At 47.7% G+C, this 20,006-nt stretch overlaps 1 protein-coding gene across 1 annotated transcript in view; it reads right to left on the bottom strand.

Moving 5' to 3' along the window:
- Positions 1–256: 256 nt before the first annotated feature.
- Positions 257–20,006, bottom strand: part of ADCY9 (adenylate cyclase 9) — a gene marked incomplete at its 5' end in the record, with an annotated part of 85,000 nt that continues 65,250 nt past the window's right edge. Inside the window, 4 exons of the mRNA XM_010148043.1 lie at positions 257–1,502; positions 6,671–6,712; positions 9,641–9,789; positions 13,264–13,423. Coding sequence (XP_010146345.1) covers positions 314–1,502; positions 6,671–6,712; positions 9,641–9,789; positions 13,264–13,423 — 1,540 coding nt within the window. The remainder of the gene's footprint in view (positions 1,503–6,670; positions 6,713–9,640; positions 9,790–13,263; positions 13,424–20,006) is intronic.

The raw sequence follows: 20,006 nt of genomic DNA, 5'->3' as shown, positions 1-20,006 counted from the left end.
TTTCACTTGGGGCCTCTGTACCTTGACAGGGAGTCCAGTGGAGTATATCTGAAGGCACTTAATATCCTCTACTCAGCTGTAAGATGGTTGCACAGGGAGCTGGGGAGCTCGGGATGTGATCTGGGGCACGGAGGAGAGAGACGGATGAAAAGAAGCCCCGAAGAGCTGTGATCCACACAGCACCAGGCGCTGAAATGAAAACAAACGTACAACCCAGGTTGGGGAGAAGGTCTCTCTTGGAAAAGAAAACTGCCAGTTGCAAACGTCTTTGTGTTTCTATGGACAGAGCACTCCATGCAACTCCGACAGCGCATCATACGCTCTTAGAGACGTTTAGCTTCGTCAGTTCGTTGACCTCCTCGGCTCCCGCTTCCTCACAGTCAGTTTTCTCCGCGGCTTTGCCAAACCTGCACCTCTCCTCTGCCTTCACCGCATCCTTCTGGAGCTTCTTGGCGGAAGGAAGGACGTCCTTGGTTTCCGAGTTGTCTGTGCCGTGGGCTGTCTTATCGGAACTCTGTACAGAAGGCACCAGGTTGGCAATCTCATCCGTCGGAGATCGCCCAATGCTGCCATCCACTTGAACCCGAATGTCTGGAGATATAGACAACTGGTGATGCGGCACGATCCCGTTGTCCATGCATTTTGGGTAGAGGTAGGTCTTCATCTGACCTTTCCCCTTCACATTGACCGTGCCCCTATAGTCAAAGTCATACCCCATCTTGCTGAGGATGCGGTAGCTCTCCTCACTCACCTGTATGCGACACTCGACACCGGTGGTGTCCATCCTGCTCGCGATGTTCACAGTGTCCCCCCAAATGTCATACAACAGCTTGGTGGTGCCGATGACCCCAGCGGTGAGAGGGCCGTGGTTAAAGCCGATCCTAAGCTTAAAATTGAACCACAGCATGTTGTTGTTGAAGTCATCCACCACTCGCATCATTTCTTTGGCAAATTCAAAAAGGGTCTGCAAGTGTCCGTGGGGATGGTGGTTGTCCTGACACTGCGAGGTGTTCAGTCCCGAAGCGGCCATGTAGGTCGCCCCAATTGTTTTGATTTTCTCAATGCTGCTGTAATGTGGTTTGCTCAGCAGCTCGTCAAAATCCCCGATCAGTTCATTCAGGACTCTGTAGCACTCCTTGCCTCCTTCGTAGTTCTCTTCATAGAACTCACTGAAGTTGACAATGCTTGCAAAGATTACTCCGCCGCTGTCGTGGTTTTTGGAATAGCTCTGGGAAACCTTCAACTGCTCGGCCACGTGGTACGGAATAATATTCCGCAGCAACCAGTCAGCTTGATCCCTCATGCTCTGGATCTTGGTGCGATGAAGATCGGCCTCCACGTCTCCATGGTAGTGGAGGCGGTAACTGACCTCGAACTCTCGATTCAGAAACCAGACCAGGAGGAGCAGAAGGAAGGACACCAAAATCACCTCCTGACCGATCAGGTCCGCTGGCCTCTTCGTGGCGTTCGGCGCCGAACTGTTGCACGGACTTTTTCTGGAGCTGGAAGCAGAAGAAAGGGAAGAACACAAAAAGGTGCATTTAAAAACACAGAGTTAGGGCGCTGCCGTTTCTGTTCCACAGTCAGAAATCCTTTTCTAGCAGCACTGTACGTACAATGCTAAGTTGTAAAACAGGCTTCAATAACTTTGCCTGCTGTTAAGCGTGCTCAAGAATTCATTTCATTCGTAAGCTCTCGGAGCACATCCTTGAAGGGATGATCACCTGCAGCCACGCAGAAATTCCCAGCCTGTACCACAGCCCTGGTCGTAAGGACTTTACCAAGAAAACAGCTACCGTTGTATCTAAGTACGTAACTAAAGGCACTACGCGTAAATACGTACATAAACCCACCCCAAGTGCCGGCGCGCGTGTTCAGATCCGTGCGTGCACACGTGTGTCTGCGCCCAAGCTTGGCAGAATTAATCCTTTTTGGTGTTCTAAAGCAGACATTCAGAAACGTCTGCTTTACCCACTCCTGCTTCAGCCTTCTCTGCTCCTCAGAGACCAGCAAGCTTCGCGGTCACGCACGCAGGGACGAGACGCCCCGCAGAAGCGCAGGTCTCCTGCGCCGGGGCGCCGGGTTGACTTTCCTGTAGGCTGTAACCGCTGAAGCTTTTTACGGCGGAGACAGAAAGTTTCTCCAAGTGCCAAGATTTATAAAAAGTCACGTCTCGCATCGACTGAGCGGAACGTTTCAAACCCTCCTGACGCTTCTCGGCTGCCTGTGCAGATCCCGAAGCACGGATGGATGCGCCTCCGGGGCCAAACCGCCCCTACCACGGAGACATCTGCAGTCTACAACCTCGGCGTTCTGGGGAGACACAGATGCACAGATTGCTCTGCAATCCCAGAGCGAAGCCTAAGCCCAGACAGGTTGGCACGCGGTGCTTTCTGGAGACACCCAACCGCAATTTTTTGCTATCAAATGATGCCAAAACTTGAGATTTGATATGAGCAGACACACGCGGAGGTTTTTCACGTGAAGAGATGGTTTGATAAGAGAAAGCATTGCACAACCTTTCCCCTTGGAAAAACAGGAAGGCAATCTGTATCTGAGTGTCTGTCTGTCTGTCTCTTGGGAAGGTATCTTAGCAAAAGAGATGAAAGCTCAAAGCACAACTGCAGCGACAGCTCGAGAAGGCTAGATCCGTTTCTCTACTAAGTTCAATCTGTTTCTTTACGTCCCTGGGGGACCCACTTCCACTTCCGAGACCGGAGCAGGCGTTTCAGCCACTCCGTGGTGCTACCGACCCAGTTCCTTTTTCTGATCATTGGCAGAAACGCGCGATGAAGCAAAAACACCGCACAGCTGTCGAACAGACGCATGCGGCCAATCTGGGGACACATCTGTATATGCTGTGGTGTTTGGATCTATTCCCTTTTATCACAGTAAGCCTAGGGGAGACAAAGCTTCCAGGAAGTAAAATACAGGTTGAATTTCAGGTTAAAGCCAAGATTGCGTATTATGTTGGAAATCACCCTTTTGTTTTCAACCATAAATATGTTTATCCCTGGAGAAGTGAGACGGTGTGTTCACTTTACTGGTTTGATATTAAAAAACCCACACAGGAAGAACAAAAGGAGATTACCCCCGACCCACAGAATGGGTGCCACAACCAGGTGGTGCGTTGCTGTACCCAGACCTTCCTTTCTCCCTTATGACGACTTTTCTCAACGGAACCTCTGATGTGAACCTATTCATTTTCTCCCAGAAAGACAAGTCAGAGACTAAGACAAAGGCCGAGTTATGAATGACCAGAACGGCAGCAATTCCTGAAACACAATCCTCGCTACCTATTTTGCAGGTGGGAAAACAGCCTCCCGCTTCGATGGGTTTATAAGACAAAGTGAGGGCAGGATAAGGAAAAGATCTTCAAAAATGAGTAAGGCTGGAGAAGGTGAGGAATGAATCTCAGATAAGGAGCACTATTCAGGTTCTCCAAATAGCTGGGTATTTTCCATTATCCTGTGGGAAGAGATCTAGAGGGGCTGAGCAATAACATGTTACTCCTTTGAGGGTACGAGTTTGATCCAGATAATCTGCTCCAACATCAAGCATCCCCGCCACAGGGATTTATTTAAGTCATTAAAGGCTTTTTGTTTACAGTTCACTGTACAAAACGCTCCTCAAAGTACTCTAATTCCCCTTAAATGAAGTGGGCAAGCCCCACGAATTTTAGGGTAGGAAGTGGCTCGTGCTGAAGGCAGGATCAGCCTTCTAAGAAGAACCCGCCGACCCCATTCACCTCTCCCGAAGCCCCGGCATCTGCGAGCTCTCAGCCATCCCCTCCAGGCCCGACCTGGCTTCCCCCCGGGCGCAGCACCGGGACCTGCAGGTGCAGGGAGCGACTCCCCTGCGAGCTGCCCTGGTTTCACTCAGAAGGTAAGGGGTCAGGGTCTCAAAACAGAAGGTGCAGTAGCTTTTCCAGCACGGGCGTTTCTGGTCACGACGCCACTGCTGCAAGCATGAGCGCAGAAAGCCGCGGCGCCAGCCCGAGGAGGGGGAGCGGTTCCATCTTACTCGGTCAGAAATCACATTTCTGGACGCTGTGGTGAGCAGGTCACACACCTACAGGACTACAAATCACCTCCCAGTCAGTAAGCAAAGATGACCCAAAGCCAGCTTTTAGAATGAAAGGAGTAAGACCCCACACACCTTCAACAGAAAGGATCACCCCCCCCGATCTTTCTGAGCTCTACTTTTGATGAGGTGCTGCAGCAGAAAACTGATTTTCAAAACCATTCGGGCTGAAATCTTAAGCCGACAACGTTCCTTTAACTCCAAGTGGTGAAGAGCTTCCTGGCACAGACACCGAGCTATCCGCTTGGCGTCTTCATCCGGGCTGCGCGTCCAATACGGAAGAAGTGAGAGCTCCGGAGACAGAATCTCCTTTGGCTTGATCACAAATCATACAGATAGCGGCTTTCCACTTAGAAAAGACTTTTGGAAAGCCATTTGGCTTCCGAGCCAGTAACCTATGTTTGCATTTGGATCTCTTGCTGCGTTTAAAGCGGAGGCGTGCCTGCTCAGTCTTGACAAAGCATGGTGGAGCAGAGCGGGAAGGGGAAAGCAGACAGCTGCTTTTGATGAAGAACACAGAGTGGATCCATATAAACACCCCCCTCCACCCCCCACATCAAGCGCTTTTACTCTTCCACCTCGTGGCCTGTCACTGTTCCTCCTCCAGAGGCCACAGACTGGAAAATAATAAACCCTACCTGCTCCGGGATAAGAAATGAATGAAATGGAGAAACATGCCCTGCTTAAAAGACCAAGTTCGTGGTCATCTCTCTCTTGGGCTGAAGAACTGGTCTGTCTGGAAAACAAGGCACATCCCGCACCCTGATTTACTGACCCAGCGTGGACAGGCAGAGACGAGCGCGGGACTAAGACTCCGTCACCGTTACCAGCAACTCCTCCCACGCAACGTTAACGATCACCTCGATTCCTGATCAAGAAAAGGGAACAACCTCATCGAGGCATGCAACACAAGTCCGTTTGTCTGCCCCTCCTGGAACACAGGAAAAGCTTTTGTGCCGGCGGGAGTGAGCAAGGAACCTTTTTTAGTTATTCCGGCGAGAAAGGAACGGCAAAGCCGTTTCTTAGGATAAGGGAGTTTCACCTTTCTACTAGTCCACCACGGGAGGAGGGGGGAATCCTGTTTGCACAGAACTCTAAGAGCTGTGGTATTCGGTAACACAGTTCCTGATCAAAGCAGAGACAGCGACCAACCAACCTGACCAAACCGCTGCCAGCGCGCGGGAAGGGCAGCGCGACACAGTTCCAACGCGCGCGTGTGCCACGGGCCTTTTTAACTCCCCCCGACAGAAAGGCAGTCAGAGTGCAAGTCTTGCACATCTCACAAGAAAAAGTTTAAGACAAAGTTCACAAAATGTTTAATGAGGCAGGAATGTTGGTCACCGCCTTACTTGGTATTTAAATCACAAGCTAGGATTGGCAAAGCGGGGGAGCGCCCTCCACGTCTGTTTGCAACATCTTCCACGAGGTTCGGTTTCTTACCCGCTTTTACCTTTCTTTGTCCTGAGGTAGAAGTTACATACTTATGGAAGAAAAACAAACCGTGCTCGACAGCTAATTTTTTCCCAGATTTCTAATAAGCAATGACGTCACTGAATGGAAGAGTGGTTTGTCAATTATTTAGGGCAGAATGAATCATTTATTAGTGATTAGCAGCTGGGCAGGAGCCTGCTATGCTGCTGTGGGTGCTGGGCGCGACGCCTGATGCCGAGCAACGCAAAAGGTTCGGCGACTTCACGAACTGGTAATAAAGCAGTGAGGACCGAAGTCAGGCTAACCCTACAACATCACTTCCGGCCATCACCATGCTGGAGTATTTGGGACTTTTGTACTTTGGTGTTGCATAACATTTCACAAAGTGCCTTTTCAGCACATTCCCTTCAGTGACTGACTTCAGCCCTGCTCCCCAGTTTGTAATGAGCAAACGTGTACTCTTCTAACACCCGAGACCAGTGAGAACACTTCAAAACCGGTACTGTGAAACTCGCAACAAAGCCGTAATCCGAGGGCACCTTTAATGTGTTTATTTGTAAGGGGCTGTTAATAACCCAGGAGAAGATTTTAGTTACTTTAGAAGTCTGGGGGCTGAAATTTCCTTTGCTCTCCAGGACGCGTTATTCTGCCAGAGCGAGCCGAGGGTGGCAGCCAGCACCCAGACCGGCATCGCCACCGTGTCTCCGTCCCTGGGATATGGTTTAGCTGAAGCTCCTCTACCACAGGGAATTCTCACCTGGCCAGCTGTGGATAGCATCCAACTCAGCACGCTTCTGAATGGTGTAAATCAACCAAGGAAATCCAATTAATACCTCGTGAGGGACAGATAATGCTCTAAGAACTGCAACTACTAGAAGAACAGATGCTATTTTATACAGCTCCTTCGTAGTTCTATTTCCTAGAAATCAAATCTAGAAAGAAAACAGCATTACACAGCCCAGGGACGGCAGCATCAGCTCTCTGTTGATTCTTGGTCATTCCCAAGTTCTCTGTAAAGGAAATAAAGTACACAGGGAGTTTTGAACCGATGTGTGGAATTCCCCAGTGGGTTATACTGCGGATGCAAAGTTTTGCTACATACAACTGACTGAAAACGTTTCTATCCCTAAAGATGGTGATTTTATATAAAGCTTACCTAAAGTTCTGTGCCAAATCTAGAGGAGAAGTGTCCACGGAGCTGAAAGAAAACAACATTGATGTCAGAAGGAAAGTTAAAGCATTCTGCCAGAATTGCAGCTCGCGTTTACCCTTTTCTATTACACAGATGGCAGGGCCGATAGTTGCACTGCACACTGCACCAGCTTCCGACACACTGTTTGAACGTGGCTGATTTGCACTTTTTGCCTGGGAGAAGCAGGCGCAGGCAGACCCAGAGACACAAACACCTCCAAAGGGTAACAGATGATAACGCTGCCAGAGCGATGCCCCGAGCGAGCAACTGTTAAACAATCCAATCTTACCTTGGAAACACAGAAAAGCACTTTCAGAACTCCCAAACCCGGTTATGCCACAAAGATTTAAAAATAAACAAACCCAAAAAAACCCCAAAAAAGCAAACCACAACCCTTCCCAAAAGAAAAAAACACCCAAATAAAAACACGGAGCCTGTTTTTGAAAATGCCACTGCAGGAAATAAGCAGTTAAAGCCATTTCTGTGTTTACTCGCATTACAATTTCTCTACCCCAATCAAGTCTCGCAGCTCTCAGGACAAGTTACTTTGGGGAAAAGGAAGTAAAGAAGCCTGCAGAATGGATCTGGCTGTGATGCGCACAAAGCTGCAATTACCACGGCAACAAAAAAACCTTTAGCCAGATTAATGATAAGAAAGGAACAAAAAGGTGATTACAAACAAAAGTGTGGGTCTCGCTAATTCAACCTGTATTATTTCTGTCCGTGATCAATTCCGTAAATCCCTTTCTCCTTCCTGCAGACGAACAGCTCTGTCTATTACCTTAAATATTTATTTTTAAAAGATGAAATAACACCATATTCCAGGACTTCTGGTCACCGCTGTTCAAACCACAGGTGAAAATATGCCACTATTAGCAAAATTTCTCAAGGTAATGTTTCTTTAACATTCAGCCACCCCTTTAGCAGTCAGCAAAAGCCGCTGCTATGAACTGAGACAACAGCAAGGTCCCCACCTCCCTGCTCAGGAACAGCCTTTCCCAGTCCCTTAATAAAGTTGAAATGCAGGGAAAATCCCAAGTTTTGTGCCTGTCTTTCTGCACCAAGTCTTAAAACAGAGCTTAGGCACAAGCTGATGCAGCAGTCACACGTGTCATTTGTTCTAAAATCTCATCTTTGAATAAGGGGTTACAGTTACTGCACCTGACTGTCTTCCGTGACAAAACGCCTTTGACATGGAGGCAGGGAGGTCTGTCCAAACAATCCCTGAAGGGAATGTCAGCCCCTACGATACCTTTTTCAAGCTCTGGCTTCGCTGCCTGCCTTTGCACAAAGACTTTCGCTCCCACAAAACCGTTGTACGACCCTATTTCAAAGGGCTCTGCCGTGAAGCAGCACGCAGTTACGCCACGGCAGCGCCATGCACGCACGCCAGCACGCAGGCATCTGGCTGAGCTGGAAGGAGCCCTGCTCGGGGGAGTTGTGGAAGAGTAGCCAGGGAGTCTGGAAATGGCATCAAGGGTTTGCTCTTCACAAACTTCCCTGGAAAACCAAACCCCGGCTCTCAGTGAAGGTGGTGGTCGGACAGCGCCAGCGTTGCAAGGGAAAACGCCAACGGGTGGACAAGCAGCTTTCCCAGTGGGAGAGGGTCACTTAGTGTGCTGGAGCAGCCGACGGTATCGGGGTAAGCTGGACAACTAAAACCGAAGGGACAAATCAGAGGTGAGAAAGGGGAGGCATCCAGAAACTGAACACTGCATCCCTCCACCGAAGCTAGAACCAAGTGTCCTGCACTCTCTGCCCGAGACAAGAAAGGGATTTTTATTCAGTCTAATATGATTCAGAAACTCAGCTGACTCCAGCTCCAAGTTATTTTTTTCCAAGGAAAGGCTTTCTTCCTACAACCCTTACAGCCACTTCCAAATTACAGATGTGACTAAGTGTTAAGGGGGGACTTTTATTCCTCCTGTCTTTTTTTTTTAATATATAAAATAGATCAAGATTAAGAAAGACCACCTGAAGAGGGGATTAAAAGCTAAATACTCACACAGAACTTGCATCTGAAAGCTCTTTTTGGTTTGTTTGGGGTTTTTTCATGTTTTTCACCATATGATTTGGCAACCTTCTATAGAAGGCTCAAAGGACAGAAGGGCTTTTGACAGAAACTAGAATAACCTAGCGTAAGAGGTCCTGGCAGAGTGTCCACTGCGGTGCGAGCGCCAAAGGCTAAGATACTTCTTCAGCCACTGAGAAGTGCCGTTGATTACAGAATGCTGACAATAGGAGTGGATGGCTGGAAGGACTCCCTCCGCTCTCTGGGCCAGGAAACAGAAGGAGAATACTGCAAACAAGTTCTCCTATGGGGAAAATTGCTTATCCGAGGAAAAACTGCAAAGCCTTAAGGTTATTGCACAGAAACTGCACTAACTTGATTCCTCTGATTACTACCTTGCAGCAGCCTCCAAAAAGGCAGGAAAATAAGAAAGGAAACAGTGTATTAGAATCTGATTAAATCTGAGCACCTCTCTACCAGTGCAGTGGAGAATTCCTTGCAGTGGTGGTGGAAGAAAGATACTTGGTCCCTAAGGGCAAAAATAAATCCAGAGGGGTGCGGGAGAACCACTGGGCTCTCTGGCACCAACCACATGCCTCAGAAATTTCCTAATGAAACAGATTTCCAAACAGTGAAAGGCAATTCCATGGGTGTGGCAAGTGCGCCCTAGAAACACATCGACGGAGGACACAGTGTCATTTCAACACAGGTTGCAGAAAAAGGTCCCTCAGAAATCCTTCAAAAGGGAAAAAAAACCCAAAACCCAAACAAACCAAAGCAGAACTCTTCCCAAATCAAATTACTGAGATGTTGGAGAAATTCATGGCAGATACTAACATCCCATGGATGAGACCCTCACTTCACCAGGGGAGAAAAGCAAAGTGTTCATCTCGAGCACGGTCTATGGAAGGCGTGATGCTCACCTGTCTGGACACAAGGAGATGTAGAGCAGGATGAGAAGCACTGCTCCTACTACGGTTGCCAGCAGAGACCGCATCCAGGAGCTAAGCTGGCAGAAGTTACAGTACTGCACAACGGTGATCAGAATCGCGCAACACATAAACATGGTGTACTGGAACAGAGAGAGAGAGCACGGGTTAGCTTCCTCTTGCTGACGGGAGTCCTGCACATCATGGCCAGCGTGAACTAAAGAGCGGGTGACACAAAAGGGAGGGTCTCATTTCGTCTGTGTACATGCACGACAAGTAATCCCCCAGTGTCTGCACCAGGACAGCGCTTGAAGATCCAGGTCTTCCCTTCCAAGAGCAAGAAAACTTTTAGCATGGGTAGTTTGTCACAATTTTCCCTAGATGGAGGAGTGTACTGCTGCATTACACAACCATTACTTCAGTAACTTTCAATACCTTCAGCTTACCTTGGCAAAAGGCTCAGTGCCTCTTCTGATTGGGAAAAAAACAAAGAGAATATCAAAGAAAAGAGGGTAAACACTCATGGAAATCTCCTCTCATTTCTGGGGTGAGAACCTGCCTGTTCTAGACTGGACTGAAACTGCACTGAAAACGTGGAACGCATTCACCCTCAGGAACTTCGCCCAACTGCCAACCCTTCAAAACACTTCTTAGAGGACAGTGTTAGGCTGGCCTGCAGCAGGTGAACCCAAAAAGAAAAAGTCCGGTGTGGGAAGGGAAGGCAGTTACCAGCCACTGACAACTGATGCTCGGTAACACCCCCATCTGTGCCAATTTGAAACGACGATTTCAGATCTTCTGTTCCAAATGCCCTGTCTCAAAAAAAAACAACCCAAAACAAAACCCCACAAATCAAATCACCTTTCCCTTTCCCCTCCTTTACTGGATAAAGAAAAGGACGGGCAGGATGGATATATTCCCCAGAGTGCCTTCATCTCCCAGAAATCCAGTCTTACAGTGGTCAAAACTCTCAAGCTGATGTGCAAATTTTGGTTTTATTGAGGATGTTCATGACCATCGAAGCTAAAACAGAGCCCCCCCAGCCGCATCAGGAGCTCTGTTCTAGCTGCATACTGCCTTTTACAGTATGAAATGACCATTCTCTCCCTTTCTCTCCCCATTTAAATCTCCTTTACAGGGAAGCGCACAGACTGCAGACCGGCAGTACTGTGGCATAACAAATAAGCATGTGATTCAGAAGCAGACACTGTGTATGGGAAAAAAACACCCTTACATAATTCAACATTTTTAAACCACAAGCACAGTTGGTTTTCGGTTTTGTGGGTGGTTTGTTTTTTTTTTTAAAATGACTCAAAAATGGATAAAAGTCATTTCAGAAGTGTCCATTAAAAAAACCCTAATTTAAACTGACTTTTTTCCCCCCATTTCAGGTCTCCGAAAGTGGCAGAGCACTGGTTCTCCCTCCAAGTTATGCCCCAGCATGAAGCCAGCCTCCAGAGGGTCAGGAAGTGCCGTGTTTTACTATGTATGCATGGCTTTGGAAAGTTTTTTTTTGTTCATTGCTGTTTTTGTTAATTTTGATTTTAATTATTTTTACATCAAAGGGAAGGTATAAAATGCTATGAATAAAAAAAAACTTTGCAAAACCATGTCATAGTAAAATATGACACTTACCTGACCCTCTACAGATTGACTCCATTTCCTAGAGCTCCATGCTTGCTGAAACACTGAGCACAAGACGAGCTGGGACATCTCTTGGAGAGTGAGCCAACAACCCCATGACTCTGGAGAACCTGCAAGAGGAAAGAAAGCAAAGTTCACGCTCCATTTGGTGCTGAACACCACCACCTTCCTGCAGCTGCCTGCAGCGTTTAGGCTAACCGCCGGGTCTGGACAGGTATCGAGAATGCACGAATAAAATGGCTCTTCCAGCACTGTTTTTTTGGAGAGATGATCATGGATGGTGATGAATGGGATGATATTAAAAATCAGGGGAGAGACTTGAAAGTTTTCAGCTCCCTTCAATGTGAGGAAACCCCTCCCACAATTAGCTGTCTGGTAGTGACGAGGGAGGAAGGCTGTCATTAAGCTGGAAAAAAAACACTGACAGCTTAAAGTCAACTATAATTGACAAAAGGTAAAAGCTGCAGAAGGATTTTAAACATGGGATTTGAAAGAATATCAAATACACTCCTCTGTGACTGTGACAACCAGGGAATATATGTTTAAATCAGGAAGGACCAAAAAGAAACCTGTGGTCCACACATTGCCATGGAACCAACACTTCCCAACACCCAGCAATAAAGTGTAAAGGAAGAATGAGGATCTGGTTGATATCTACACCCAGGGCACTGAAATAGCCAGAGATCTGCGAAACAGAATTCCCTGAGATCTTGGAAAGGAAGGACCCCACACTGTGCTACCGAAGAGAAACTTCGAGAGAAACACCCAACCCGCTCCAGTTCCAGTCCATTTTTGTCACAAATGCTTTCTAGGCACTGATCTTATGCTTTTAAAAGCTTATGCCTTTAAATTAAACTGTTCTTCTCCCTCCTTCATATTTAACCCCTTGTCCCCCCCTTCTGAATGTTATTATTCAAGGAGACACCAAATCCCCTGCGGACCTTTCTGTGGCTGGGCTAAATATGCCAACTGCTTCCCGCTCTTGTCAAAGACAGCTTATTCACTCCTTCACCCATTCCCGCCGCTCCCGCAGGGTAACCACCCCGAGGTACCTCTCTCCTTTGAGTTTCTCCATCTAACTGGGCAGAGGAACAACATCCACTGCTAACACCTGTTCTCACCACTAGGACTCAGGAATGGGCATGCGACGCTTTTAAGCACACACAGCACCTCTCTAAACCAAAACCAGGGTGAATGCAATGAAAAGCCTGAGATACGCTACTTGCCCTATCTAGAATAAACATGCACAGAAGCGTTGGGTCTAAGAAAAGAGTCTGCATGTAGGCAGGCATATAGGGATATCCCTCGCCTCTTCTGCCCTTCCAAATAAGCAAGGATTTACACTTACATATAGAATCATAGAATGGTTTAGGTTGGAAGGGACCTCAAAGATCATCCAGTTCCAACCCCCCTGCCATGGGCAGGGACACCTTACCCTAGACCAGGTTGCCCCGCACCCAGCCTGGCCTTGAACACTTCCAGGGATGGGGCATCCACAGCTTCTCTGGGCAACCTGTCCCAGCGCCTCATCACCCTCTCCGGGAAGAATTGCTTCCTGATGTCCCATCTAAACCTCCCCACTTTCAATTTAAACCCGTTCCCCCTTGTCCTGTCACTACAGGCCTTTGTAAAAAGTCCCCCCCAGCTTCCTTGTAGCCCCTTCCGGCACTGGAAGGTGCAATGAGGTCTCCTCGGAGCCTTCTCTTCTCCAGGCTGAACAAGCCCAACGCTCTCAGCCTTTCATCACAGCAGAGGGGCTCCAGCCCTCTGAGGATCTTCATGGTCTCCTCTGGACTCACTCCAACCTGACTATATCCTCCCGATGTTGCTCTCCATACACAAAAGCCCTGTCCCTCTAAGGGATCCGTGTCCAACAGATGTAAAGCACGAGGGAGGTGAAGGGAGACACAGGCAAGCAACAAGCTTTGTTAGATCCAAACCGTCAGATTACGAAATGGAGTTCGACAACTTACATGTATATTTGTTTCAAAATCAGAGGTGAAGTGTGAAAAAACTGCAAGAGCTGGGAGAGAAACCAGGATTGCGCCGAAAAAATGTCGAGGCAGCCAGCCAGATATCACCTCCAGGAGACGCTTGGTGCAAGTCATCACCTCCTCCAGAAAGAACGCCATTCTGGAACAAACGAAATCACAGATCGAGGCATTAATTTCAGCGCATCACTTCATACATCTCATTTATCTGTGACAACGTAACCCCAAACGCTTCCCGGAGACCGTGTGAGCAATCCCAGCACATCACACGCCACAGCACCTGTGGGTGTCCTCGGGAAATAATCCACCTTTGCTGAGAGACAGCCGGGGGTTCGCTCCGGCACAGGGTGTGAGCAAGTGGGATGGTGAGCTTGGAGAAAGCAAACCAAACCCCAGGTTTCACTGCCTTGGAAGGTCAGCGCAGGAAAGACCTCTCTCCATTCATCAACATTTAGCCATAAAGCAGGTGGGGAGAGGGGAAGCTTTGACGAGTTTAAAAAAGTCACTTAAACCCACCTCAGAAACGCTTGAAAAGTGGGGCTGTAGCCCCCGCTAACACACCAGTCGCCCAGAGGCTGTGCAAATCCATGCCTACATTACGCTGCAATGAAAACCAGTTCTCCCAGTTACAGGCACCCCGAGAGAAGTTCCCAGTCTGCAGCCAGACTAGGGAAGGGGAAGAGCGGCGTGGGCTGCGAGCTGGCACCCTCGGCAGGCAGCAGAGCCCGAGAAGCAGTTGCGATGAGCACCTCGGAGGCCAGCTGGCACGCTCCCCCGCTCGCCTCTCGCTATCTTCCACAGCCACCCAGTTGGCTCCGCACGAGGCATGCGGGGAGGAACGGCTCTTGCCTCAAGCTGCCGACAGAACGACGGCCCAAGCCTGCGAAGTGCTGAAGGAGCCAACTGGAAGAGCTCTGGAGAGCAGCTGAACACAGATACTTCTTCAATGAGAGCATCTCTAACTGGTAAAACGACAGGTAAAAGGATGCTCGAGGCTCGAGGACATCGCACTGAAACTGTTATTTCTCCACAGAAACAAATCCTTGGGAAAACACGACTCAAAAGCGTGAGTCACTCCAGAAAATCTGCAACTGCTCCTCAAGACGCTGATTATTTTTATGAGACGGTAGAAGGTAACGTAGTGCAGTCAGCTTCCTCCAAAGCCACTGCCTTGTGAACGTGTGGAATTATCAGCATCAGTCGGGGCAGGTAACTGCTGCTGTAGCGGTGGGCTGCAGCAGAGCCCCAGCAGTAAAGAACCACCATATTTTTGTGACCAAGATGCTCACAACTAACAAAAACATACAAATAGAACAAACACTAAATAGCAAATTCACCACGTCCACAGTTAATAAACCATTCCCTATTACCTATATCTTTTAAAAAATGAAAGGTATCCACTGGGTTTTTTAAACACTGTTGTCTAAAAAACTTGGTATTATGCTAGATAAAAACCTGATACAAAATGGATAAAATGTAAAGTTTTTAATGTGAATTTGACACCAATTCCACACCTTTTAAGTATGTGTTGTTTATGAATATTTTAATTCTCTGATCTAGACTTCCATGAGTTTTGTGACCTCAAGCATTTCTCTGAAGCCTCAAGAGCTCGCCTAATTCAATATACTAAAATCTGGAAATTATACTTAAATGCACAGAAAAAGACAGATTTGGGGTAACATGCTGTAATACGTCAGGACCCCACGAGAGGGTGCTCACAGATTTGGCAGTTTCTAGTTTAATGGACTTCCACCAGAAATTACAGCTATATTCCATCATAAAAAAGAATTTGCAACAAAGCACAGAAATTAAAAACATAAAGCAAAATAAAATTTCAAAGAAAGCTCTGCAGAGGGCTTTGAGTTTTCTGAAGTTTTGGGGGTTTCCAAAGCGTTATGTACTAACTCAGCTGCCTCCCGCGCCAGCCACATCAGCCCAACATCGAGTACTGCTGGAAATGCCACCCAAGTTCATGCCTCCAAAAATAAAGTTCAATTCCTCCAAAGCCCAAGGAATTGGGATTAACGTTTACAAGGCTGGGCTGTGAGAAAGGAAAGGGAAGGGGCCCCCACGGCAGAGCGCTCCCCGGGCTCCCCGACCTCCCGCGCTGCCCCGAAGCCCGTCTCTCCGAAGGCAGATCAGCAACACCTCTGCCCACGCTCCGCCAGATATCCATGTGCTCCCAAGGAGGCTGGCACAGAAACCAGCTCCGTGGCACACAGAGCGCGGCAGATCCCTGGTGCAGCTCATGTCTCTCACCCCAACCCACACAACTGGGACTCCATGGTGCTGCAAAGCTTTTTTCGTGAGGGTTTTTTTTTTTGCCAAGCCTCCATGCCAGGACAAATTCCTGTGGGAACTATAGCAACAAATCCATCGGCGAACCCGATCAGTTAATCCTGCGATGAGGACACTTCTTTATTTAGGCAGCTGTGTGTTTCAGAAAAGCTAGTGCCCATTCCAGGACAACACCACGTTTCTCCCGATAACCTGCACTGGTTTTTATTCCTGTATTCGATATTTACCGCAACGCTCCGGAAGGGCAACGACCGAAAACATCGTTCACAGGACAGCGAAAGCCTGTGAATCCCGCACAACCACCTCACCGCAGGAGGAAGTGCGTTAAATCCAGAGAGCAACGGGAGCTGCAGACGGATCTCACGGCTACGGGGCAGCATCAGTAAATAAGGCCGTGTCGGAGTGCAGCTCGACGGGACCCAAACCCTAAAGCATCCGAGATGTTCACACAAGCCGGAGTTCAAATCAGTAACTTTGACATAAATGATTAACGGGGAATGTCACCATCCTTTCTCTATTTACTGGCAGTTAAAATCAATTCCCGCAGTTCAAATCAACAGCTTTTGGCACTTTGGTGGGATATTAAATACCAAAGTCACAGATGTTAGAAACAAAGACAGGCAAACGGAATACGTTGCTCTCCCTTGCATCAGTACCTTCTACCAGTCACGCTGTTAACAGGACCGGTTCGTTAAGCTCTAGTTGCAGAAAGCAATTGCTGCTCCTGGTCTTTAGGAATTTAAGAAGATCCAGCTGGTTGGCCACAGGGTCTGAGCAGTGGACAGACCCTGGGTGTTCCCGCAAGCCCGGGAAGGTGAAGTACCAGGCAAGGGGCAGTTTTGCTTAGTCAGACTACAGCAGTTTCCCATTCTACTGGTTTGATTGTACCTGCTTTCTTCATCCATAAGGTATTTTTTGCCCTCTAGAAAGGTCTATCTAAATTCATGAATCCACTTCTCGGGGGCTCCTTTTTTTCCAACAGGGCTGAAATACGCACTATTCTGGCCGCCTCTCTTCACCCAGCAGTCCTCTCGGAAGGATGCGACACTTTGCTGCAAACAAAGCGTTAACAAGTTTCACTCGAGACCAAGGACTAGATGTCAAAACCATCTAGTTAACAAAACCCCTGTGTGTACAGCTAGAGCGTTCTCGGGGAGATGCCTTTCACCTGTATTCCTGCAGAAGCACTCCTAGGAATCCCACATGAAATCCCACACGCTGCTGTGTGTTCAGCAACACTTCCCAAGGTATTTTTGGAAAACGGCAGAACTTTAGGACCTCTTACCCTTCAACTGAACTCATGAAAGGCAAAGTAGCCGCATTTCAAGTGGGCAGAAGGACGTTCTTTGCACGGCATTTACAGAAGAGATGACATCTCACAAACGAAGCGCCGATTTTTGCATGCAGCTTTATACACTTAATTTTAGAGTGGCACTTGTGATAACAGTGGGATCCTCATCTATAGGTACTCCAGTAATTTATTATCAGACACTTCAGAGGGATCAAAACATCCTGCTCCCCTGAGGCTTTGCTCCACGAAGACTTCTGCTCTACTGGAACTGAGGTTTTACCTCCGGTCTCGTTGCGCAGGCAGCGACAGCGCTCCCCTCGCCCACTCCCGTCGCTGGACGAAAGGTCTCAAACACGGGAGCTGTACCAAGTAATTCCTAGGCTGAGTCCTGGATTCAATTAGAAGTGAGACTGATTTAAAGACGGGGTGTTTCGCATCACGATAATGAAAATACAATGAGAAACTCAGGCAAGAATTTTCTGGTCTTAAAATAATCCCTTTTCCTGAAATTCTGGGATTGTGCCCAGCATTGTAGTCCAATCCCCTCCCTTAAGATATCTCGGTGGTATTCTGTGATTGCCATTTGGGATGACATTTCTGCACAGGAAGTTCTGCACTGTTTCTGTGCATAACGAGCAGCCAGAGTGAGCAGCCTGCATTTCGAAGAGGATTTGAAGAGGAAAAAGATGATTTTCTTCTTTCTGCTCAAGGGAACCATAGGGAAGCGTGTGCCTCAGGCTGTGGAGACCAGAGCGGCCCAAAAGCATGTTTTATGTATTTACTATCAAGTAAATATGTATTACAAGTTTTAAACAAAAGAAACAACCTGCCCTCCAAGCCAAACCTAGAAAATCACCCCAAATATGCCATTGCCATTATATTTAAAAGTGAAAACCTACCAAAAAGCTTCTGAGATTTTTCACCTACAAAGACTGCTCTTTTTTGGTGGACAGCACGAGGCTGCTTTCAAGAACGTACCCTGCGAAAGATCCACTCAGGTCTGAAATGATCCTGTTTTGGACTTGAAGAGATTTACCCAACAGGAAGGAGCAACGCACCCCTCACTTGCACAAGGGCTCCCGTAGCCAGGGATACCTGGGGACTCGATTCCTACGTCTTCAACTGCCAGTTTGGGGAGAAGGCAGCTTTTCCTGCTTCCCAAACTAACCAGGGGAATCTGTGGGGTGTTGAGGCTAATGGTCAGCTTAGCTTCAGTGAGTGCAGCAAGCGGCAGCGAGCCCCCGTCATCTGCACCCGCAGTGGCTGTGCAGGAGTCGGAGTCCCCTGCATCCCCGAAGCTCCTGAGAGGGTCTGTGAGGACAGAGAGAGTCCTGCATGCTGGCAACAGTGTTTTCGGAAAATCTGGCATTGCTGTGCCAGGTGAGACTACGTGAGTTTTGATGGCTGGCTGTGGGCGTTCTCCAGCATCAAGATGTTTCTCAAGCTGTTCTTTCAAGTCGGAACTAAGCACAATGATTAATATTAAAAAATATATACTTCTAAGACTTAGGAGTCATCCTGAAACACTTGCTCTTTTAAACCTCACAGACTTTAAATGAGGCATCCAAGCCACCTTAAAAAGTAAAATGCAGGCTTTAAGCCAACAGAGTCTCAAGAAAACATCAGAAAGGTCAGTGGCAAAACCAAGTAGTGTTAGGAGAACATTCTAAAGCCACTTCAACTCACCTCGGTAAGGGTCCAGGCTCACTACCGCCGAGCACGGCACTGAGCAGCTCAGTGCTGCAGTGAAGCTGCACCTCTGTACAGCCGTACCCATGCAGAAAGACAAAACCGCTTCGCAAATTCTGGACTACTCTGAAAACAACACACTGAAAACAACCACCACCCTTCTCCTTAAGAAACCCCTAAATCACCAATTATAGAACAGGACTGAAATAAAATCTGATGTACATACACATAAAAATTTCTGAAGTCATAGCAATAATTTTTATAAATGTTCAAAGTAAGAAAAGGCAAACGCAATGCAGCATGGGAAAAACAATGGGAGCAATAATGAATTGAAAAATACTAAAATGGAGTAAAACTCCCCTGCAAGGTGAATGAACACCAATTTTCTCCAAACGGATGTGGATAGCAGAAACTTGCTCTTCTGCAAAGAGGTGGCTGAGCTGCTCAGAGCTGAACAAAGTCAAGGATACAATGCCCTGGCCACCACACCCCGACCGTCTGCTCACTGCTGCCTTCTGCGATGGAAGAGCTGCCCGGGCACATTAAACTGAGAAAAAAACCTTCCTCTTCACCCAAGACAGGGTACAGAAACTGCTCTGCAGAGGGGAAAATGCATTTCTGGTGAGAGAGAGAGGCCAGAGCAACAGTTCATCCAGTTTAGGATGCACTAGAATGACGGTCCTACCAGCTCAACCATCTCCCAAGTACAGGTCTTAACACACTCTGAATTTCTAGATTTTCTAAAAGCTCTAGAACTACAGTACAACTCAAATCACAACACCTGCTAAGAAATACTATCCTTAAAAGCATTTCCACTGCTTGTAAATGACCTCTCTCTACTCCTAAATGCCAGCTTTCAGGTAAATGGCAATGTTTATACGCACACTGAGTTACAGCTCGCTTCAGTGACTGAAGTACCACTTCGGTACTTCTGACCTTGACCCTGAGAAGTCCAAGTAAGAGTGCAAACTGCAATCTCTTCGTTCTTCTGACACAACAGCAGAATTGCTTCTAACTTATAATTACAAAAGCATTTTAGCTTACACACACTGGACAGATTTTCAGACTTACAGGTGAGGGGACACGTTTCCACACACCACGCTTATAACGTGTTACCATGTCGGGAGGAAGCGCAGTGAAAACGGGGGATGAGGAGGGCAGAATTAAGTTGCTCTCACAGGTACAGACAAACAAACTTATTATTAGGTCTCATCTGGGTTAATAACAGGTTATACATGGTATCTGTATAGATCAGACAGCACACCCAGGAGATGCATAAGTTTTACTGAATGCACGTACAACTGCAGCCTCCTGCTACACTTGAATGTGTTACTGACTCCTGCGTGTAACGTCCCACCTCACGTAGGAACGGCACAGTTACCACTCGCCGACTCCTTAGAAGGCCTAGGAGCCCAGCACACACATCCTCTGGGTGACTGGGTACAAA

The sequence above is a fragment of the Eurypyga helias genome, unplaced genomic scaffold (assembly GCF_000690775.1).
Source record: "Eurypyga helias isolate BGI_N326 unplaced genomic scaffold, ASM69077v1 scaffold7653, whole genome shotgun sequence".
Lineage (NCBI taxonomy): Eukaryota > Metazoa > Chordata > Aves > Eurypygiformes > Eurypygidae > Eurypyga > Eurypyga helias.
Note: the sequence above shows the minus strand (reverse complement) of the source record. Positions and strands in the feature narration are given on the sequence as shown.